The sequence below is a fragment of the Leptonotus elevatus genome, chromosome 6, assembly GCF_054856555.1.
Source record: "Leptonotus elevatus isolate MCC_2025b chromosome 6, RoL_Lele_1.0, whole genome shotgun sequence".
Lineage (NCBI taxonomy): Eukaryota > Metazoa > Chordata > Actinopteri > Syngnathiformes > Syngnathidae > Leptonotus > Leptonotus elevatus.
In genome coordinates, this window is record NC_141244.1 from 19,151,968 (window position 1) to 19,176,756 (window position 24,789).

General features: G+C 39.1%; 1 protein-coding gene across 9 annotated transcripts in view; it reads left to right on the forward strand.

The window, feature by feature from the left end:
- znf385d (zinc finger protein 385D) overlaps positions 1–24,789 on the forward strand; it is a 115,474-nt gene that overhangs the window by 30,276 nt on the left and 60,409 nt on the right. For 4 of the 9 annotated variants that reach the window (XM_086078634.1, XM_086078632.1, XM_086078633.1 and 1 more), the window contains 2 exons: positions 528–680; positions 14,281–14,459. Coding sequence is in view for 4 of the 9 variants with exons in the window: in XM_086078628.1 (XP_085934754.1) it covers positions 19,473–19,497 (25 nt within the window). In the remaining 5 variants the exon portion in view is untranslated. Of the gene's footprint in view, positions 1–527; positions 681–14,267; positions 14,460–19,379; positions 19,498–23,612; positions 23,831–24,789 lie in introns of those variants that run through there. The other 5 variants (XM_086078630.1, XM_086078631.1, XM_086078635.1 and 2 more) reach the window with 4 other exon arrangements.

A 24,789-nucleotide genomic window follows, 5' to 3' on the forward strand; every position in this document is an offset into this window, starting at 1 on the left:
CCCAAAGACAATCTTTGCGCTCTTCAAAGACAAGAGCAGAAAAGACAAGACGTGACAGGACAGCTTCATCCACCTCGTTTGCTGTCACTTCAGCACCATTCGGTCACCAACACCTCCGAGCTTCTGTTTTTATTTCGTCCGTCCACTCCAGCTCAAACCACGGCAGTTGTGGGAAGTAAAAGTACACATTCTTGCTTTGCCTGTTTATGTTGATTTTTCGGGGGTACTCCCACTTGTGAGTTTCAATAAAGAGGCTTTAAGATCTTTATTGCCATGATGTGTGTGTGTGTGTGTGTGTTTTTTTTTGGTGCATTTTCAATTTTTCCATTTCACAATCTGTACTTTTTATTTTTACTTAAGCTGAATTCATATTTCTACTTTCATCAGTATTTTTTTCCTCTTAACTACAGACCGTGAGCACTTTTGATACCTCTGAATGTCCAATCATTACTCACATTAACGGCCAGATCTTAAACATGATCACAAAGCTACATCCAAGTCCTTTTTTTTTTTTTTGTCCCTGTCAGGCAGTACGATATTCCAGACAAATGAGGCGTCCCGCTCCAAAGTATTTCCATCGCCAGCAAGAAGACGGTGATGAGGTCTCGTGGGGGAACAAGACGGAATTGTGGAGGTCTGCTAATGGATTGCGGAGTGCGACGTCTCCGGAGTGGTGCCAGGTGACTCTTCTCATTTTACCTTTCACCTCAAAATGAATACAGTTACTGCTTAGGTACGTTTCGAGTTTAACCAGGAAGTATCAAACCCATTACAGTGTTATCTTGATTTAAGAATTTATTTTGTCTCATATCCTAGCTTGTAACTAAAATCATTTTCCCCATTGGGATAAATCACAACAGGAAAGCCGGACAAAGGGCAAATATGATATAAATATGGTACAACTGAAGTGGACGGAGCATTATAAATGACATAAATGTGGTATATTACATTAAATATGATGTCAATATGGTATATTAAAGGTGTATAAAACCTTACATATTGTCAAAATATGATACATTGGAGATGATGAAATACTGTCTGTAAGTGTGTTGTATCCAATTTTAATTTTATGTAAATATGGTATACTAGAAGGTGTATATACCATTAATTGTAATGTAAATATGCATACATCAGTTACGATGACTATATTAAATATGTAAAAATATGATACATTGGGTATGCATAAAGAGCTACATTGAATATGGTGTACATTTGGTACATTAGAGGCAAACTAAATATGGCACATTAAATATGATGTAAGTATGGTACATTTGAGGTGCAGTTATTAAATATGGTGCAAATAAGGTACATAACAGGTATGTACATTAAATATGATGTCAATATAGTACATTAGAGGTACATAGACATTGACTCATTCACTGCCATTGACGGCTATAGACGTCAAAAATCCATTTGAACTATTTCTATGAGTTTAACATTTTTTCCCACTTTTGTTAACGAGAGTATGAAAACCTAGAATTTTTTCATTGTACATTTAGAAAATATATAAAATTTGTGATTAATCGTGCGCTAACTAGTAAAGTCATTCGATTAATTAACCACCTGATGCCCCTCATTTTTAATACTCTTTTCTTTAAAATAAAAATAAAAATGAATGACTACAGAAATCAGTCACAGTTGATATGCTGAAATCAGAGGATTTGGACAGTTTTACATTAAAAAACCCCGGCTCTAAATGATTACTTGATTATTATATATATATATATATATATATATATATATATATATATTATACATTATAACATTATCATTTATAATTATACATAGGACATTATAATACCTATGTGCATATCACTGGCTAGCGAAACCTCCTATATGTAAATTTCACAAATTGTCAGTCCACACGTGGGTTTTATTTTTGACCAATCTAAAGTGTTGAAAATGGCTGGCGCTCTTTGATGATGTAATGTTAATAGTTGAACAAACATGCCATTCTGAAGATTAACATTTCATGTAAACATGCTACATTAGCGGTGCACAGAACATTCAATAAGATGTAAACATGATCCATCAGCTGTACATATATTTGATGTAAATACAATTCCTTTGAGGCGTTTCGGACATTAAACACGATGTAAATAATATACATTGATTCTGCATGCCTTTCTCTGAGAGTGTCACAGATGTGCATTTTCCCATGAGGCTTTGCAATCTTTATGCAAAGGGAACACGGGGGAGTGACAAATGAACGAGGCACGATGTTGTCAGCTCCTATTTGTCAGGTGAGGGCTGAGGCAGGAAACACTTGTACCGCACATTGCATGATTCATAATCCCTGGATGGCGACACGAAAGGGGGAAAAATGAAGGAGGCATTAGCTCGCGCTTGTGCGATAATGGCAGAGGAGCGGCCAAGTGGACGAGAGATGATGATGCTTCTCCGTGTTGCTGGAGCTCGGTTGGTAACCCGGTGGGTAGTAGGTAATGTCTGGTCGGTGCTGGATTTCACTTTTCTTTCTTTTCTTTGATCCTTCCTCGGGTCTCCTGACAACTTCACGATTCTAGCGGGATTCTGAAGTATTCGGTTTAGGTGAACGGTATGGGATTTTTAAATAGGTTTTAGGTGAATTAATGACACACGCACGCACATTCAAAATAAATAAATACATTAAAAAAAATAATAAAGCGAGAGAGCAATGATGATGACATGTCGAATCGGTAAGATTACCGAATGAACAATACTGAGCTCTCTCAGTAAAAAAAGATGGAGCTTGTTGGACTGTAGTTTTTATTTTATTTTTTTATCTCAGGCCAACGACATCAGTGTAACACTCATCATAACTTCAGCTCGCCCCATATTTGTGGTTGACAAATTCACCTTTGGCGAACTTTCATTTTGAAAAAATATAAATGACGAGAACATAGCAAGACCTGTTTTTCACCATTTTAGGTTTCCTTGTTTTTTGTTTTGGTCCGTGACTAAAACCAAAGCGTGCTGCACATTGGAGCCTGGCATGAGTCGCCTCTCCCCGACTATATAAGAACTTAAGCATGTTCGTTCGCATCAGTGTGCAATTACAGTTAGCTAGTGAGCCATGTTTGCACCCCAAAAATGCATTTTCCCTTCAAATAGTCCGCTGGCATGGCCGTTTTACAGCGCCGTGACTGCTCGTGTAATTAAAGCCTTCAAAAATATGATTTAGTTGACATAATAATGATATTTATGGTAAATCCCGTCAGTCCTTACATGAAGTGTAATAAAACTTTTTATGCAGATTTCCAGCCTTCATTTTCTCACCATTCACACTTTTTTAACTTCCTGACGCTCTGAACACACAAAAAGGGGTGAAGAAAAAAAAAGTTCCGCTTTATTTGCTTTGCCTGTTGAGCTTTAACCAGGCAATAGGATTATTTCCACTGGGCGTGCAGCTGTGTTTGTCTAACCAAAACTCCAATCTGTGTTGGAGATATTGCGTCTGGCGTGGGAATGGAAATCAAATCAGGAGGGGGAAAAAAAAGAAGAGCTTTATTTACGCCCGCACGCTTATTTGGAATGTTTGCTTCACGGTACAAATGACACAGCAGGCGGAATAAAATAGAGGGGGGGAAAAAAAGCAGACATTTCGTACATGAAATGGATCTTACAATATGGGAAACATGAGTGGGAATATTAAGTTGAGTTGATTAAAATGAGGCACAAAAAAAGAAGAGAGAGAGAAAACTTTAGATGTGGATGTAAAATAGTCAGTTTTTCAAGTTTTGGACAATGCATGAATACATTATACATATTTATCTTTCATAATACACAGTATACATAGTCATGTCTATATACAGTGTTTGTGATATAAAAAAGAAATTAAAAAATCGTTATGATTATTTTTAGTGTTGTTCCGATACCGTTTTTTGGCCCCCGATATCGATTCGTTGTAGTATCGACCGATGCCGATACCCTACCGATACCTATGTTTTTTTTTCTCAACATGTAAAAGCTGCCCTGCCATTGTTTCCGAGCATTCAATGGCCAATAGGATATATTAGCTCGGCATGCAGTGAACATGTCACACATCAGTGAATGCCGTGCATGAGCAAGACACAAGATGCTGCATCCAAAGTCCTATATTGGCGTCAGAATGAATGGTATCGGCATGTTACTTGTTAGTACTCCCCGATGCCGATGCCACTGTTTAATGCGGTATCGGGGCCTCTGCCGATACCAGTATCGGTATCGGAACAACACTAATTATTTTTAAATAAAATTATACTAATCGACAAATCACTGAACGGCTTCGGTCCTGAATACACTAAAGAAATGCTAATTGAATGTGAAACCCCTCTCAGGTTCAGTAAATCAGTAGAGCCAGAGATCAAAGTAGACATGGTCAAGCAGCATTTAGCTGTTATGCTGTCAACAGAAATGAAATCAGCCCCAAGTGTAAATGCTTTTCAATCCAGGTTAAAAACAATTTTTTTTTTTTTACAACATCTATGATAAAGTTATTTTAAAGCATTTCTAAAATCAAATTTTCCAAAATCTTTGTCTTGCTTAAATTCTTTGGTTTGTGTATTCCCCCCCCCCCCTTCCCATTATATCTTTACTTTTAAATATCTCTGAATTAAATCAAGTTCAACTGTTATATGACAGTATGCCTTTCCTGACGTCTTTATAGAATGTGACCTTACTTCGCCCACCCTTGTTGATTTGAACCAGTTTTAGATACATTACGTCGCCTTGCAAGTGGAGTAAAAAAAAGAAACAAAAAAACCACACACAAAAAAAGAAACTAACCATTTAGGGTACTTAATGCCCTTGCATGTGGGCAAGGAGAGCTATCGTTTTGCATGGCTGAAGAAACTAAATATATACATTTATCCCTCTCCTCAAATGACTCCCAAATAATAATAATCCCACAATTTATGCATTGCCAAAATTCTCCTTGCTAACTTCCCACAGAGATTTCTCGTAAACTTTGCGGGAAATTTTCCACCCCTTTGTAACCCTAGTGTCAAGTTTAGCATGAGCCAGGTGCCCTTCACAGGGGTCATCTGTAAATAGTTGAGGAGGGTGAAAAGATCCATCAGGTGGTGAACGGCTTGGTCTGACCTTGGCGGCGGTCATTGCTAAACGGCGGCAGGAGGGGAAAATAGCTCCAGTAGAGCGGCGGGATTTATGTGGGTGACAAGTTCTTTACGAGCATTACGCTGGAGATGATGGCAGTCGGTGGTCCCCATAAATAATCCGACGCTTACATATTTTATTGACTTTTGATTTATGATGCAAGTGCCATTGTTGCAGCTGTGAAGCCAGAATTGAATTGGAAACGGACACTAAATTTAAAGCAAAATGACCGACAACGTGGGATTCGCAGCGTAGGTTCCATATTGATTTTTGCTCGTCCTGTCATGATGAGCATGTGTGACCAATTTCGTGTCAGTCAGAGGTTAATATTGTAGCACTCTCTGGAGGAAGCTAATGAGCGGGCTTGGGGAGTTTCCTCTGGGACTCCTAAAACGGAACATTCCTACAAGGATATACGTTATCAAAGTTGAAGTACTTGACTCTGTGTTAAAGTATAAAGTAAAGTATATTTCTATCTGTTTCCGTCCCTGACTGATTTCTTATACTCTTATACTTATATATACGTTTTTTGTAATAACTACCATTGCTTTAAGCGACCTCTTCATGTCAGAAGTTGTAGCAAAGCCTTCTGTATGCTCTAGCATAAAAAAACATAAGAAAAGTATAAAGACGTTTTTGGGAGGGCAGGACAAAGTATTAAAAAACATATTTATACATTTTTGGGTTTGAATGAGTTAATTTATCATCTCAAAATATTCCTTAGCCTTATGCCGAAAGATGTACGCTATAAAATAAACCTACTGCCATCACTTTCTGTAGCACTAAAAAGCAGGATTAATGAGGCTTTAACGTTCAGTAATCTTCAGCAAAAACTAGGATGATCTTGAAATACTTCCTGTTTTCACTCGTCTTTCAAATTTGCACGTCTCAAACTAAATAAGCATGCCCCCATCTTGTGGCCGTCAATGGAATTACTCCGAAAATGAACAGAAACAGAAGATAGTAGTTATAAGCAAAATCTATGAATTAGAGTGGGTAGGCCGACGCCCCGTTAACATTTAAAAAAATGTGCGTTTGTATGAGTCAGTCTCTGTTTTCCAGAAAAACATACTTGCTTGTTCACAGCGTGACACACCAGAGGAGCAAATGAGGATGGATTTTTTTTCAGACAGAAAGATTTAGGACACTTAAGTTGGACTTGATTTAAAAATCAATCTTTGCTCCAGTAAGACGTCTCTCGCGTGGATCAAGTATCAGCATGAAACAAGCAATTTGTTCCTCTTGGTGCTCCTCTGTAAACATTATTCGATTTTCTACATTATTGACTATTCAGCTGTTCAACTTTGCTTTGACTTGGATAAAAAAAACAACAACTAAAAACCATTGTCATAAAAAGAGTATGTTTTAAAACGCTCATTTTCAGTTAGTTAGTCATGGGAAAAAAAGCAAGGCTAGTGTGGAAAACTGCACAAAATAACAACAACAACAACAACAACAACAACAATAATAATAATAATAATAATAATAATAATAATAATCCATTAATTTTCTTAACCGCTCATTCCTCACAAGGGTCACGGGGATAATAATAATAATAATAATAATAATAATAATTTGTTATTTCAAGGGGTGTCAGGCGATTAAATCTTTTACTCGTAATTAATCACATGATTTCAATTGTTAAACCACGTTTAATCACAAATTTTATATCTGTTCTAAATGTACACTAAAATGTACCAAAAAACAAACAAACAAAAAAAAAACGATATATATATATATATATATATATATATATATATATATATATATATATATATATATATATATATATATATATATATATAATTTTAAAGTTTTCTTACTCTCGTCCACATAAAAGTGGAGAAAAATGTTAAACTAATAGAAATATGGCTGCATCTTTTCGTCACTGATACAGGAATTTCATAATAATTCATAAAGTTGAGTGAAAAGGAAGAAAGGTGTACTGTACTGTAAAAAAAAACCGAGTGTGATATTGATTTGGGTTGCGCTCATTTTTACTGTCACTAGATGGCATAATTGCATTTGTAAGACGTTGGTGACAGCTCTTTCAAATTAAGAGCTATCTAATCTTTAACATGAAGTAACTTGTGAAATTCTGCACATTTTTACAATTGTAAAATACAACTTGACCCCAGTGTCCACAAATATATGCATTATTATAAAATGTATTGCTGCTAAATTTGCGACTGGAATTCCCCTAGACTTTCCAACACCCCAACTAATTTCATACCCTACTGTTGTGCAATTTAATATAAAGTAGTTTAAAGCACCACCAGGGCAACATGAGGCCTGGGCTGGCTGTAATCGTTTCTGGGTAAGTGCGTCTTTTGTAAACGTATCCCACAAAACATTTGCTGCGGTTTCATCGCTGCTGGATTAGCGAGCTGCAGAGGATTTAATGCAGCAGGTCGCCAGGATGACACGTTTGAGTCAGTTCACTCAAGGACTCCCAAAAATGACGTTCCCAAACAATAAAGCTTGCGGACTACCGCGCACAGCTTTTAGTGGGATAGCGTTGACTAGAGAGATTAATTCACTGCAGGGAGCCGCTCCTGCGTTACCATCACAGGCTGGATTCACTTGGCTCAAGTCAAACAATTCCGTTTTTTTTTGTGTGTGCTCTCAAGCAAGGATATGCGGACAGAGGATGGAACGACAGAACCTCCGATTGGAATCTGAGCTTTTCCGAAATGAATAGAAATCAGATCAGTGTGCCAAGTGAGGGTTCGTCTAAAGGCACAGATGGATGTCAATACAATCTTGTCTTCATTATAATATGCAGTCGGCTTTACACAATCAGGATCTCGGAGCCGATCCCCAATCTGATTAGAAAATGGATTAAAATAGAAGGATGATTGGGTGTGGAAGGTTACTTTCTTCAGGCTCTTGATCGGCTAAAATGGCCTTTAGGGGGTTGTAGTCTGGCGACTCCAGACCTCAGTATCGTAAATCCTACGTGGGACGACTTCCTCCGAAGTTTTGGAATGTGAGGCCCAATCTCCATTTTATTTCATCCGCACGGTGTTGTTGCACATCAAACTGGTCTAAGCACGCCTTTATGGACCTTGCTTTGGAACAGAAAAGGAACTTCCCCAATCCGTTCCCACAAATTTGGAAACATGGATTCAGGCTCATCCAAAAGGTTGTCATCCAAGTCCTGATCCTGATTGATTGATTAATGGATTAAGAGCTGTGTCTTGCTCTTTTTCGTGCCTTTGATGATTTGACAATTTTGGCCGCTGTCTGTTGTCGGCACAGCCTTCTTGGACTCGTCCTCTGATGATGATGTCACTTCTCATTCAGAGGGAACGCCAGACATCGGGATTGCATTTAAACCCTAAAATGCAAGTCAGATGATCAGCCACGCGGGCTCCCCGTTCCTCACGGGGTGGCAAAAATACTCATACAGATACTTTAGTAATAAAACACTCTAGTAGAAGTAGAAGTGTTTGTTGATTCTTTAAATTTTGTAAAAGTAAAAAGTTGTGACGGATTACAAATTCATATTAACACAGAAACGGTTTTGATAACGAACACAAAACTCTCTTCACACACGACACGCACACAATAGCATTCGTGTTTTATTAACTTGCCTTGAGCTCGTATTGAGAAAAGTAAAACACCCCCTGGAAACGATCAAAACAACATATTGCCAGAGAGTACATTTACCAGTTTTTTTTTGGGGGGGGGGGGGTGGGGGGGGGTCTTTTTAAACATTGTTTTTGAATGCTAGATGCTGGTGGTTTTTAGGCTGGTCTTAACTTCTCCTCCACCCATAGGCCAAAGATCAATCAATCAATCAATCAATCAATCAAAATATCACCCACGGTTGACCACTCGTTATATATTTATTTTTTTGCGTGATATTCTCATCCTTCAATATTGAAAAAAGTAACAAGCCTATTTTGAGCAAGTAAAGAGTAGAACATATAGCTTTGTCGGGAGTAAAGTAAAATGTTGTAACAAAAATAAACACGTACAGAGACAGTGAACCTCTGTTTATCGTGGGGGGACACCTTCAAGACCCACCTCTGAAAACCCCAAAATATTGAGACAATTCACAAAACATTTTTTTTTTACTTTATTAAAAATGTACAAAAACTCATTAAAATGAAAACAAATCTCAGTTTGAATTTACTGTAAAACCTACACAGAAATTTGGGCCAAAAACCCCACTAGCTTAATGCTAACGCAACGGAAATTAGCATGTTCGCGGAATTATAACTCAGATGCTACTTAAACACACGCGGAGCAGTGACGCATACAAACAGAGCATACAACAAAAGTCATAAGCATATATCAGATACAGTCAGATTTTCTCTGCACTTTGGGAACAAGTTCGAATATTCTAAAAACTGCTTAATTTGATTCTGTATTACACGATACTCAACAGCTGTTCGCTTCTTCTTGCGGACAAATACGCTGCATCTCTTCTAGCAGACATCAGTGCTGCCTGGCATGTTGTGGGACAACGCGGTACTACACTTGAGACACACAATTCTAAATTTGGCTTGCTCGAAACTGTAGAAGTCCAAAGTTGTCAGAAAAACAAAGTACAGATTCCTAAAAAAAATCGACGTATTCAAGTTTTTGAATTAGTTTACTGACTTCACGCCGCTGCCCTCCATACTCCATCACGCCTCCATGAGACTCCCCAGCTCTCTTGCGCAAAGCGTCAGCGGGACCCGGAGGACTTAATTTGTCCCCGCACATTTTGTCCCTAACTCCAGTGGAAGCCATTTTCGGAGTGGAGCTGGTGACATTCCAGCGCTAATGCCTGCCTTGGCTTTCAGCATAACAAGAGTCAGATGATTGGCTGAGTCACAGTAGATCACGTAGAGCCTGTCCTTCGTCTTAATCCGCTCTCCGGTGGCCTTGAGTTGGATTCGCCGTTGGGTTACGGGTTACACAAAACCACAGTTTACTCTCGGCGTTCCTCGTAAAAAAAGGGGAGTTGTTTAGTCAGATGCCATCTGCTGCCGGCTTGATTTAACAGCAGTGTTGCTTTTTTTGCTGAGCATTAAGGAAGGAGGTCACAGGGGAACGCAGCAGCGTCCAATTAGACTGTCAGACGGGGGGAGAGTTTGCATGCGGACTCGTTGGAAGTTGGATCGTCAGGAGAGGAGCGTCGGGACCGATCTTCAGGCTACCAAAAGCAGGGGTGGGAATCGCAATTGTGTTGCCAACGATAACGATGATTTCACCATGCAAGCATTATGTGATAATCGATATTGGAGGAAAATCTCCAAGGTTGTCTGCAGTCAAGTTCACACTCGGCTCCATTTTCGACTGGACTCGTCAGTCAATAAGATACATCAGCTTTATCCCTAGAAAAATAACTTTATGAATCTAGTTGAAATGTTTTGTGAATAGTCGTATTATTTGTCGAAAAAGAAGGGTTTACTGGAAGAAAAAGCTCCAAGGATGTCTGCAGGCGCTTCGCTCAGATCCGTTCTTGACTGCCTCTTTATGCAAAAAAAAATTAATCTGATTGATACCTACGATAATAAATTCCAAATGAAGTCAAAATGTTCTGTTATTATTATTATTATTTTTTTAGGAAAAAAGTCATAACTTTTATTAAAATATGTAATAATGTTCTGTGAATATAAGGAATAATATATAAAGGAAAAGCTCCAAGGTCTGTTGATAAAAAGTCAATAAAAAGTGCTCTTGTGACTCTTCACCATTTGTTTGTGTCGTAAATAAGGCATAGTGTTACAACAATAAAGTCGCAATTAGGCATGGGACTTACCTTAAAAGGAATCCCGACCGTCAGTTTGCTCTATATTATTTATTTAGTTGTTACTAACATAACTATGTGATTCATTTTTCAAAAATCATTTCCAGTTTAATACATTTTGTAGTAGCCGCAAATACATTTTGAGGTTTTCTACTGAAACCTCACAATATATTTATTATACATTATATGGGCTATAAGATGCACCTGTTATTTACGTAGAATGCCGAGCAATGTGAAACGCCTATAAAGAAAAAAACCATAACTGATCACCAATTGGATGAGAAGATGGAACAATATATCTATTTTAAAATCTTTTCTATTTACGCTATAGAGGGGAGAAGGACTGTCCGAATAGCGAAAATCCACGTATAATTGACGGCAATTGAAATGCATGGGCGAAAAAAAGGCTTCAAAAAACATGCAATGTCTTATTTCGTGGAGCCGATCAATGATGTCATTGATGGATTGGGCAAATTAGGATATTACAGCATAAAATGCTAAATATCGTCCGATCCCAATCCAGCCAATCAGATTGGTGTAAAATCTGCGCCCAGTTACTATGCTGTCTGAATCTGAAAATGTTCCATACCCAGTCATAATATTATTTTATGAAACAACTTGCAATATTCCCTGAATGAAGTTGTATTTTTTTGGTGAGAAAAAAAAATCATAATGTTACGAGAATTAATTTGCCCTAATCTTTAGTGATGTTCCGTGAGTAAAGTTATATGTGGAAGTAAAAGTTTTTAATGTAACAAGAATAAGGTTTTTATTTCATGCATTAACTTGCAATGTTCTGTAAATATTTAGTCTTAGTCTTAGTCATACAAGAATAAAGCCATTACATTGTGTTATGAAATTAGTCCGAAAAAATTGTCCGTACGAACATAACTTGACCTGAAGATCTTCAAATTTCATATTGTAACATTTCTCATAAATGTATCGTTTCTCCTGAAAAAAAAAAGTGAACGTGACAATACAAGTCAATGTTGGACTCGGTTGTCTTTGCTGCTCTTTTAATTGTCTTTCAGAGCAGGGCAGATCACATTCATTGAAAAGTACGACAACACTCGCCGCGTCACCTTTTGTTAGACTTTCCTAATCAGCGCGGCGGAGATTCCAATTATACGCAATGTTTTCAAAGTGAATTCCAACGAGATGGTCTCGCCTGGGTGGCTAATAATAATAATAATGATAATAATAATATGCGCTGCTAATCTTTCAAAAGAATGATATTAGTTTGAATTTCCAAAAGGAAAGTCACATGAGTCTTCATCAGTTTGAGGCTTTTTTTATGACCCAAACACTGAAAACCTCAAGTGGTTTCATGAGCGCGCTAATTAAAAGTCCACAAAAAGGACCGATATGGGGGAGGGGGGGGGGGGGGTCGGGGGGGTTGGGGTTGGGAGGTGGGATTGCGGCCACCGTAATAAAAGCAATTCCAAATTGATCTTGTTGTCATTCCTTGCACAAGTGGTCTCCTTGCAATCTCCCGCTTCTTGTTCTTCTTCGCCTTCTTCCTCGTTATCAGTCCCTGCAGCTTGTCGAGCAGAACGCGGCCGAGTGGACGCGCGCAGGTATTGATCTCCGGGGGAAGGCACAATCGCTGCAGTCTAACGAGCACAAATTAGAGTCAGAAGCTTGACTGCGGACTGAAAAGAGTGTTACTGCACAAAGGCGCGGAACAGCCGCCGAAGCGAGGCGGCCGGGAGACAAAAAGGCGGAATCAAAGTTGGGAGATTGTTACAAGCTTTGAGACGGATCAAAACGGCAGCTTTGATTGACTTCAGACGCAGCTGTGATCACATGAATAACACTTTGACAATGTTTGTACACAGAGAAATGATCTAAGGCAGGGGGGTGTCGATCTGATTTTTGTCGGGGGCCACATCCGAGTTCTGCTTTCCCTTCAGAAGTCCAGTTCTGAAAATCATTTAAGTGTATAATCACTTCATTATGTTATTACACAATAAGATCAGCATATTTATTGTTATTGATTGAAATTACAAGTGACCTGAGTTTTTACGAGATACGAGCTTTTTTTGCTTTGACCTGTGAGCACCAATTTGAGCTGGATGACGACAGTGAGCATCACAGATAGCAGCATTGGCAGATACCGAACCATATGACGTTGCCTTTCGAAGTCCACTAAGCCTTTTGTTAACACACAATACGGAATGCTACAAAAATGGCTAGCAAAACTAGCATTGATTTTTGCGGCACTTTGAACACAAAAGGTAGTAACACTAAATAAATATCAAATATCTTCGCCAAATATCACAAAACTGCTGCTAACTCTCACAACACAGAACTTTCACTAAATCTAGCAAGAAATGAATCACAATCAAATCTTATGAAACGTGTCAAAATCTCACAACATTTCTACGAAATCTCATGAGACTTGTTCAGATCATGCAGATTTTGCATCGAAATGCTCGAGGCGTTTTTTTTTTTACAAACCTGATGCTGTTTCACTTGTGGGTTCCTCAAGCCTTTTGCGCTACCACAGAATCATGTAAAATCTTGTTAAAATAGCACAAGGCTTCCACTAAATATTCTAAGACCGGTTGAAATCTGATGGAAACTCAAGTCAGGTCATCCACTATATCTTACAAGACTTCAACAAAATCTCATAAGACTTGCTTGAATTTCCCAAATCTCAAAAGACATTGGTCAAATCTTACAAAACGTTCACTTACTCACAGGAAATATGTTCCACTCTTGTAAGACATTTTGAATTTGAAAGGTCGTTTATGAGATTTTCTCATATCTTGTGCTAAATCGTGTGAAACTCACCCAAAATCCTGCGAGATCTGTCACAAGAATTTCCACTAAATCCGATTTACTGCCAGAAATCTGAAAGAAAACCTTATAGCTCCTTTGCTATTTATTTATCCTTACAATGACACATCCATGTTTGGATTTGAATCTACATTTGGACGAGGTCTAATTCTAATCTGATGATTTCTGGGCAGATTTGTGTCATTTAGCGCGTAAATCCATTTGCTTTTAATCTGCTTCTGATCACACCATTTAAACAAAAGCATGGTGGATGGATGGATAAACGGATGGACGGTGAGAGGCGTTTACGGTCTGTGAAAAGCTTTACGAGCTGCGAGTTTGTGCAAGGTAATGTAAAAAAAAAAAAACTCGTTTCCATCGCTCCGTCGTGTTCTCGGACTTCTGAGCGTTTGAAGGACCGCCCGCCTGCGAGCAATCCCATCCACCATCCGGGGCGCTGTGACCTCCTCCAGTGTCTGCTTCCAATTATTCCAAAGCTTAGGGTTGGTCCACATTGAGAAAAAAAAAAAAAAAAGTGAGGACATTTTGATCCTCTCTGCTAAAAAAAAAAATAATAATAATAAAAAAAAACATAAAACAAGCTAGGCGAAGGGTCAAAAGTTTGTTGAGTTTGACAAACTGCTACTTATTATTTTTTTTGTAGTTCAATCTCACAGAAACTGGCCACGTGGTTTCCTGCCTCCGCGGAGCCGCTATCTTCCTGCATTAATAACGTCCTCAGCAGCTCGGACCCAGATGACTCACAGCTGTAAATGGAAACAGCCAGAATAGTTTGGAGATGTTGCCACTTGTTCCAGTCTTTTGCCGATCCACTCCCGGCCTGGAGGGCCCCCAGGTACAAGCGCTTATCTGGACTCTCGCTGATAAGAAACACATGGAGGAGAAGCGGTGGGAAGTCAGGCTTGAGTTGTAACTGGCTAAGTGTGTGGGGGGGGGGTGCATGTTACAAACAAGTCCCACGTGAGCCCGGGGATGCTCCAGTGAAAGGTCCCTGTAGTCATAGGTCAACAAAAGAACACTTAATACCTCCTCCAACAGAGGACTAACTTGAGGTATCAGAAGCACAAATGTCATATAGATCTAAAAAAAAAAAAAAAAAAAGTGACATAAATGCCTCAACTTTCATTATGCTTGCAAAATGCCTGTTAAGCCATGCAACAATTTTGAAAATCTCATGAGACTTCCGCACTAAAACTCCCAACATTTCCTTGATTATCTGGTGACGCGTGTATTTTTCAGATCTTACCAAAAATGCCCTCAAATCTGGCAAGATGTCAAACAATAGTAAGAAGTAGAATGTTATTAAATTATATGTGATTTCCTCAAATCTTATGCAATTTTTTGTTAAATCATACAAGACTTTCTCAAGTCACGAGGCTCTGGCCGAATCACGGCGCACACATCCACAAAAAGTTTCTGCTAAATCACACAAGACTTGTGAAATTCACATAAGGCTTCCTCTAAATTACACATGAATTCAAATCGCACGAAATCTGTAGTCAATCTGCAGTCTCTCGCAAGACTTGTGTGAGACTTTCTATAAATCACGCTAAATTTCCCAAAATCACACGAAATTTCTGCTAAATCGCGCAAGAATTTGCCCCCCCCAACAAAAAAAAAATCCACGTATGATGTGTGTTGCAAGACTTCCTAAATCATGTGTGACTTGAGCAATTCTCATGAGATTTCAGCTAAATCCTGCAGCTCTCATAAAACCTCAGTTAAATCAGGCAAGATTTAAAAAGAAACAAAATCTCGCTAGGGCTCGACAAAAATATGTTAGACTTCCTCGAGATCTTGAAGACTTCAGCCAAGTCACAAGACTTCAGCAAAATCATGAGACTTCCTCCGAACTACAGAGACGTTCCACAGCATTAAACTTTTGCCAAATTGCGCAAATCCTCAACAAATCTTATAAGACTTCCACCCAAATTTTCCGACAATTCTGCTGAATCACATCTTCAGATTTTTCTAGGGCCGGCACCAAATCATGTGAGACTTCTGCACAACTACATCAAAAAGGCGTTCCACAAAATCCTGCGATACTCTTGCTAAATCACATGAGATTTCGCAAATCTCACAAGACTTCTTCGAATTCCGCAACAATTGTGCTGAATCACTTATTCAAAACTTCTGAGCCATTCAGCAAATCTCGTGATTCCCAAGAAACTTCACGCAAGACTTATGTAATTCTCACAAGATTTATGTCAATCTCACTTATACATCGTATTGTGTTGTAACTTGGTAGGCGGCGCAGCATTTGTCCTTCGGCGCGGTCTGCGCAGGCGTGTTCCGCCCGTGACGGCGGCTTGATAAATCTCAAGCAAACGTGAAGCGACGTGTCGAGACGTTCTTGAGAGGTGAAGCAGTCGCGGCGCTCGCGCAGACGTACATTATTTTGTACGCCAGCCAACTCATCAGTGTGGACAAGTTAACACAAACGCTCGATCCGGAGCACCTGCGCGAGAACAAGAACCGACACAAATGTATGCCAGGAAATGTTCTCATGCGCAACAGGAGAAAGCGTTCCGTTTGACACAATTTTCCACTAAGCGCAGCGCTTTTATGTTCTTGTGCAGAGAAATGTAGCAAATCAGATTTGACTTATGTTCAGGATTGTCGAGGTTAGTTGTTTGTGAAATGAGACAATTGCTCTGGTAAGGTTGAGAAAGTAGCACTGAGCTAATTTGTTGATGAATATGCTTAAGTAGTATTTTGTCTTAAATATCGCCATAACAACATATTTTCTCAGAAATGTTGCCCAAAAAGGAAGTTTTGCTTGATTCGGAATTTTTCTGTCACTTTCCAATGAAAAGCAAGAAGTCTCTCTCTGGTCTTATACTCCTCAGGCGTGTGCGTGTGCGTGCGCACGCGTGTTCACTCCGGCTTCAATGCTCAGTCTGCAAACTGCACGAGGATCTGTTTCTTCCTCACTCACTCACTCACTCGCTCGCCCCCCTCTCTCTCTCTCCTCTCTGTCACTCCTACTCTCTCTCTCCCCCTCTGTCTTTTTCTCCCTCTTCCCCTCTCTCTCTCTCTCTCTCTCCCCCTCTCTCTGTCTCCCTCTTCCCCCTTCTCTTTCTCCTTCTTCCCCCTCTCTCTCTCTCTCTCCCCACTCTCTCTCTCTCCCTCTTCCCCTCTCTCTCTTTTTCTCCCCCCTCCCACTCTCTCTCTCCCTCCCCCAATCTCTCTCTCTCTCCCCTCTTCCCCCTTCTCTCTCTCTCTGTCTCCCTCTTCCCCCTTCTCTCTCTCTCTCTCTCTCCTTCTTCCGCCTCTCTCTGGCTCCCCCACTCTCTCTCTCCCTCTTCCCCTCTCTCTCTCTTTTTCTCCCTCCCCCTCTCTCTCTCTCCCTCCCCCAATCTCTCTCTCTCCCTCCCCCTCTCTCTCTGTCTCCCTCTTCTCCCTTCTCTCTCTCTCTTTCTCCCTCTCCCCCCCCCTCTCTCTCATCCCATGCATTGAGATACTGTTCATATTGAATCACCTTTTATTGGGGAGATGCGCAACCCTAATATATATACATATAGTCTTACAAAGCTCTCTTGAATCATTTCATAACAAATTGGATTTTGGACCAGCAGCCTGCAATAAATTGTGTTCGACTTCAGAGGTTCCACCGGAGACGCAGAAACCATAAAAAGCGAGCAGCGAGATTGCCGCAATCTTTCCCTTCCAGAATGATTCTGTTAACATGATAGCACTTTATTCCGGCTTGCGGGTCAACAAGCTCCCTCAGGAGGCCGATTTCCCCTCTCCGGCGTCTCCTTTACGAGCGCAGCGCGGATCCTGTCGTCTTCAAACTAATGAAAAGCGTCGTGAAAGTGACATGGGGATTAATGAAGTATCCCGGGCTCGACGTCACAGCACACTCGGGCTTCTCCTCCACGCTGCTTAACCGTGGTGACAAATAATGCCTTTGAATCAAGGTTATTAACACGCATGGAAGAAATGGTATGCATTTTTGTGATAAATCATTGATTTGAAAAAATAGTCATGGAGGCAAGGTTATTATAGTTTTGGAATTTTCATTATTGTTAGTTTTTATTTCGTTTTGAGTTCTACTTTTAAAATGTTGTCAGTTTTGTTTGTTTGTTTTCTGTTAGTCTTTATTAGTTTTAGTTATTTAAAAAAAAAAAGCTTATTTTTGGTAATAGTTTTCACTTTTTAATTTTTTTTTCTGTATTACATGTGTGCAAGAGTTTTAATAAACATTATGGTATAATGAAAAAAGTAACAATTCGTACCTTACATTGCGTTTCGGCTCATATAAATCAAAAAGGAGAGACGTCATCTGAAGGTGCTTTTCTATTGGCTGCTGCTAGATGATGTCACTTCTGTGTGACACACTTTCGCCGGTTAATATTGAAATAAATATACCTTAAATCACCTTTAAAATCAAACCCAAAGGCTCGTGTATTAAAATAATTACCAAAGATGAAAACAAAGGACATTTTCGCTATTGACCTTTTTTTTTTCCGGGACGCTGGGCGGCAAAAGAGCCACTTGCCTGCATTGTAACCATTAAATCTCATACAGCGTAAAGTCCTTTCTTATAAAATGGTCACATCTTGCTTTGCGGTCGGTTGTAGAGACAGACAAAGGAGTAAACCAAATGTTGCTTTTTATCGCATACCTGCTAATGAAGACAAAAGACGTTGATTGATAGCAGCAGGCAACAGAAAAGACTGGCAGCCCACAAAGTATTCACGGATTTGAAGCGATCATTTTTTGCGAGGTTAGTAGATAAATGTTCAAACATTTTACTTGGTACAAACAGCAGGCAACAGAAGGCAAGGGGCTGTTTTCAAATGAGCGATCTCCAACTAAAGTAAATATCGCGCTCTATGAGTCCCGACTAATTGTGCAACTTCGACTGACAGGCGACCTTCGGGTGAAGTCGTAGATTCCATGGCTCTTTGTAAAATAGCAGTCGCTAAGTTACTAAGTCGCTCCGGGTCACGTCGGCTTCCATTCAACAATCATTTCCTTCCGCCGTCCGTCATAGGGCAGTCACGTGATCACGTGACGTCGGCGCAAATGGTCAATAGTTGGTTAATTTTGTAAATGTAAGATGTAGTTTGTTAGTTTTTTTATTTTTTTTATTATTTTACGTTTTGATTTTTGAACTTTAAAAAAATATATTTTTTGTTAACTAAAATAATCTTGCACAGAAAAATCTTGTGATTTTTTTTAAATCACTTTTTTTGCTTTCAATCCAAAATCAAAACAAAGTGCATACTGTGTCTAATCAAATTTTCAAAATGTTGTTAAAGCATCTTAAATTTTTCCCCTCCCCCCAAAAAAACAACAACAACATACATCTCACAAGAATTCTGCCATTTTTCCTGAGCTGAGTTGGCATCGAGCAACTACAAATTGGGTAGCTACTTGAACAATGAGAAAGTCAAATGAAATCTACTTATTTTTGCATGCCTTTACCTTTCAAAGGCTATTTATTGCATTCACACAGAAAAAAAAACCCCACATCGATGTCAAACTTAAACCATGTCAGACACTCATTTTGACCTATGTTCAGCATAAAACTAGTGAGAAGAGTCTTAAAAGTGACAGCGAGATTAATGAAGTATCCCGCGCACCTCAGCACTCTCCACACTGACAAATAAGGCCTGTAAATCAAGGTTTAAAAAAAACCGCTCATGCAATACCGTACATGTATTTACAGGAATAAGGCTCTTTGGGGCGGGAGGGAGGAAGTGAGTTTGGACGGGATGAATTGAAAACGTGTGTGGTGCAAAATGGAGAAGCCTGAAGGGGGACGCTCGCTGAGAAACGCTGAGCTGGCAGAGGACATTTTATTTATTGTTTTTGATTGGAGCAGACACGTCACGGGATGTCTGCTGGACATCTGCTTGCGTGTAAGTGCGTGCGTGCGCGCGCGCGTGTCTTCTGTGTGCGTGTGTTGCTTTGATTAAGAAAAAAAGCATCTGTAGTCAATAGCGTCGTCCTGGGCTTGAATCGGTCAATTCTGTCTGACCTTCAGCGGTAGCAGTACAGTCGTCCAATCAGACCGCTCTTTGTATGCGTGCGCGCGTGTTGACGTGCGCGCGTGTCGCGGGAATGCCAAGCAACACGGCAAAACAGAGCTTTTGCATTCATTTGACGTGGTGTGGTGTTAGCAGCAAACCCGCACGTCACTATTGATTATTTTGGTAATTGATTATTATGTGGATGAATTATTGCACCATTGACAAAACGGAATGTGATCAAAGGGCAAAAGTGCCCAATTAAAAGGATTAAAATGTCTTAAATCAACAAATCACTGATTGCACATTTGCGGAAGATTTACTTACCATTTATTATGTTTGAACTGCTGACACTATTTACAAGAACTTTTGAGTAGTTCCATATTAAATCTGTCTACAGTGTTGAAAAATATTTAAAAATGAAAATTATATATCAATGAAGGGATTTTTTTCCCCAAAGAGTAAAAATTAAGTCATGTATATATTTTAAATTGAATTTTCCATGCAAAAATAATTCCAAAGAAAACATATTTCCTGACCAAACTATTAAGCTATTCATTACAATATTAAGTATCTTCAATAATCAAACTCAGCAGCAAGTCCAAGATTAATTGACACAAACAAGTACGGTACATGCAGTGATAATATCTTTTATAAACAAGAATAAAATGCAAATTTGAAATTTCCTTTCCGTGCATGTTTTCACATTGCGAGGACAAATTGTAGCAGCGGGTGCAGATAAAAGTCTTTGCATCAACATCCGTCATGCGGTGTGTTTGCGATAAGATTGTTGTTTTGCAGCGCTGGTTTGAATATGAAAAGTCACACTCATAAACGCTTGAATTGCTTCGCGAAGCAAGAAAACAATAAAAAGCAGGTGTTGACTTTTACGAGACAGCAAAAAATATATATAAGGATGAGACAAATATTGGATGTCAGTTAAAAAAGATGTTAATTGAAAAGTATTAAGGGCTCTCTGCTGGTCATTTGTGTCCACCTTGTCTTTTTTTTCTTGTTTACATCCATTTGTACTGTTTGCCTCTCCCATCAGCGCTTTTGAGCATTTAAAACCCATGAAAACGAAAAAAAAATTCATGATTGTGTAAACACTTGAAAATTGTATTTTGTTTTCTTCTTCTTTTTTTTTTTAAAGCAAATTACATCATTTATCAATTTGTGGACAAAGGAGCAAATTCATGTAATATTTGTGCCTTGAGATACAGTGACCATGTTTCTAACTCAAAACATGTGTATCTCAAATCATCGTTCTCCATTCAAATCCATGGAAATGTCATTAATCCGTTATAGCCTGGCCCCAAAAAACAAAAACAATATGTGGCTGCTTTAAATACACGTGCAATTCTCTTTGTTTTGTTTCTTTTGAAAGTAAAATTCTACTGGAAATGTCGATAAACAGTTTCAAATATTTCTAAATAAAATACTGCCCACGGTTAAAGCCTCTTTTCTGGCAAACTTGCTTGTTGTGAAATGAGGTGAATGCATTGCTACCAGAGAATGCTCGCATCTTAAATTTTTGTTTGCAAGTCAAAGCAAAAAATAAAAAATAAATCGTCTGAACGACGGCTCACGTCTCAAAGCACCACTCTGGTCAATTCGCAAACTAACCATTTAATTGCTGTTCTTCTGTAAAGCAATTTTGATTGATTTGAAGAATTCCGTTTGAATCCAACAAGTGCAGCTCCCTCTGCTGGCTATTGAAAGACTGTACTATTAACAATAACAATTTTGAAAGGTGAAATATTAGAAAATGAACAGACATTCCAAGAATGTATGTTAGTTAAAAAAAAAAAAAAACGTACCGCATTATAAGAAGTAAAACAATCTTGAAAATGGCCGACAGGTACAAGCTAATGGTCGTAAAATCGAACAAGGCCCGAAAGATTAAATGAATCAACAACAATGACGTGTATCACTTTTCATCCGTTCATCTCGTGCGCCACTAGGCGGCACACAGCGTTACAGTTTGACGTACGTCAACATTGCTAATTTATTGCGAGGCCACCTGCTGAGTCCCATATGAACCATTCTCATTCTTAAAATATTTTTTTTAGCTTTAGTTTTGGTCCGCAGCAACTCCTCAGGGAAATAAGCAGCTGTGCTCTTAATGCTAAGCAGCGAGTGTAACCTTTTTTTTTTCTTTTTTTTTTCTCCCCTTCTGGAAGCAGCCGTCTAACGCTGGCGAACATGATGGATGACGGTCGACGTCACGGGGTTGTAAAATCCAAACAGCCAAGCTGAGTGGCTGGTGAACGACCCGCATCATCATTAGCTCCATTTTGTAGAAGATTAGCTGCCACCTGCGCCACAAAGGCGTCAATCAAACCGCCCGGTATATTGGCAAGGGAGGGGTCCATATGTGTGCGCTAATGACCTTGCTAAACAGACCAATCATTAGCATTTAGCTCGGTTGGAAGTTACTAAAGCTAATAATGTCGTTTGCTTGATCCTTTGTTTTAAGGAACGTTAGGGAAATTTAGCAACAAATAAAAATCAACCCCCAAAGTTTGTTTGACTTGGCATGTATATCATATGTACGCCCTCAAAAAAGTGTCAAGAAGCCAAAGCCCGAAAAGACACAGGAAGTCAGCCATTTTACTTTGAAGCGGCCATTTTAATGTTTCAGAAGGATCCTTCAAAGGTCAACTTGTCAGCTCGGTTGCACTCAATGGAATTAAGGGAGAAAAAAAAACGTGACCCAAATCTAGTTTCCCTCAGTATTATGAAATTTGATACGCATGTTAATCATAGGTAGACCCACAAAAAAATATATATATATATCAAGAAGCCATAACAAAAAAGAAACAGGAAGTCGGGCATTTTGCTGTATTCTGCTTTAATGTCGTGTTGGCTTTTTTTTTTTTTAGTGGTCCTTCAAACACAAACTTGACTTAGAGAAATATCTACTAGTTTTTAAAAATCCATCCAACGAAACCAGTGTCACTTGACAATATCATTTTTCGAAGTACGGATAGATATAGACCCACAAAAAGTCATGCTCGTAAAAGCATTTTTTTTTTAAATGAGGTTTTACAGCAGTAGGAATGCACGATACTACCACTTTTTTGCCCAGATCAAAACCAGTATTCACTCTTTGAGTACTCACCGATACCACGTACCAATTCCTCTAGTACTTTTGATACATGAAATTTCATTTACCACAATGATAAAAAGTAAACAAAATCTGTCTTTCTGATGCAGAAGATTTCGTTCGTCAATGTGTTAAACTGCTGCAGTAAAGCGCCGGCTACTACCGAGTAAAACCTACTCCAAGTAAGATATTTTTGCTTTAAATATCAGTCGCTAGTATCGGCTTTAGTAGTACCCGATACCTTACAATAAGGCCGGCATCGGCCTTATACCGATACGTGGTGTCGATATTTGCCCATTTTTAGTATACATTTTAGCTCTGTAGCTAGGATAGCTACTATTAGCACTGATGACTTCTGGAAGAGATGCAACACATTTGACAGCAAGAAGAGGCAGAGAAGGCCCCTAACGATGCACCCTGACCTGAACTGGAAATCCAAATCACCCCGCTAATAAACTGGAGTTCGCTATGCAAGTTTTATTCCGCACACATCACTGTTTAGGAATCTTTTCACTTTTTGTCCAATTATATTGTGCAATGGAATGCATGAGAAAACCCATCGGGATACATTACACTCATTTACCGCTTTGCATATCTAGTTTATTACTGTTATGAGATCACAGTTTGGCGCCGTGAGTGAGGAATAAGACCAACAAAAAAAAAACGGAGAGGAGTCAGGGAAGTAAAGATACGTCTGACGAATAAAGAGGGGCGGCAGGATTAAAAAAAAAAAAACGGAAGCCGAGGAGCAGTGAGATGAAATAAAAGGTGAATGAGTGTGAGAGGCTTGGTTGACACATAAAACAAAGATGAGAGACCTCCTGGGAGAGGAGAGGCTGGAAAATGGAGATAGACACTTTGGAGAGAGAGAGGAAGAGGAGGAGGAGATGGGGGAATGCAGGGCGAGAGAGAGAGAGAGAGAGAGAGAGAGAGAGGGCGAGCGAGCGAGGAAGAAACAGATCCTCGTGCAGTTTGCAGACTGAGCATTGAAGCCGGAGTGAACACGCGTACGCACGCACACGCACACGCCTGAGGAGTATATGACCATGCTGCACACATATACACACTGACACGGAGTTAAGCGCGAAGGAGCTATGGAGGGAAGCATCTTTTTCGGTGAGTCGCTTTTGTTGTCTTTTTGGATATGTCACACACACACGCACACGACTACTCGTACACGCACGCACATGCATGCCGGGCATGTTCCGGATGAAAGTGTATGCAGAGTGTGTCGTGTTTAATCTGGCAGGTGATCCACTTGAGTTTGCTTTGATTTTAATCCCACACACACAAAAAAAAAAAAAAAGAAAGAAAGAAAGAAAGAAAGAGGCGGAGAAGCTCCGCGTGGATTATAAACAGTGACAGCAAGGGGAAGCGCGGGTCCGACTCCTGGCAGGCGAGGGTGACCTTGTTGGTGGAAGTAATCCCACGGATTAAAGGCATCTGTTGTTGGAGAGGAAGAGAGGAAGGAAGGGTTGAATATGTTGGATGTGGAGGAGAAAGTCTCATCGGATGGACACGACAACGGGGTGTTGCTTTTCAGTCAGAAGAACTAACTTGAAGATAAAATGCTACTTCAAAAAACAAAAAAAACATCTACACTTATTTATCAGTTGATTGAAGCTTTTGAATTTTTGTCCTCCAAGGAAATATTTTAAAACCATAAACATATCGTTGTGGCATTTTGGGGGTGGGGGGAATCGGTTATGGCATTACTATTTGGTTTTTATTATTATTATTTATATTTTTAAATGTTACTTTTTATGGCCATTTTTGTCAGAGGAGTACATTAATTTAAATATTTTCAAACCTAATAATTGAATAATTGAATTAAAACTGGTTTTAAATCAATTGTTATTATTATTATTATTATTATTATTATCATTATTATTATTATTATTATGTTAAAGTTCATTTGTACATTATTGTACATCTGACTTGTTTTTTGTGCATTTTTACTAACATTTTAATTTATCAATTTTTATTGTTTGATAAGAGTAAACATACAGTATCAATGTAGCGCTAAGATTTAATAAAATGTAATTGTATTTTTTTCTACTTTTTACCAGATAATT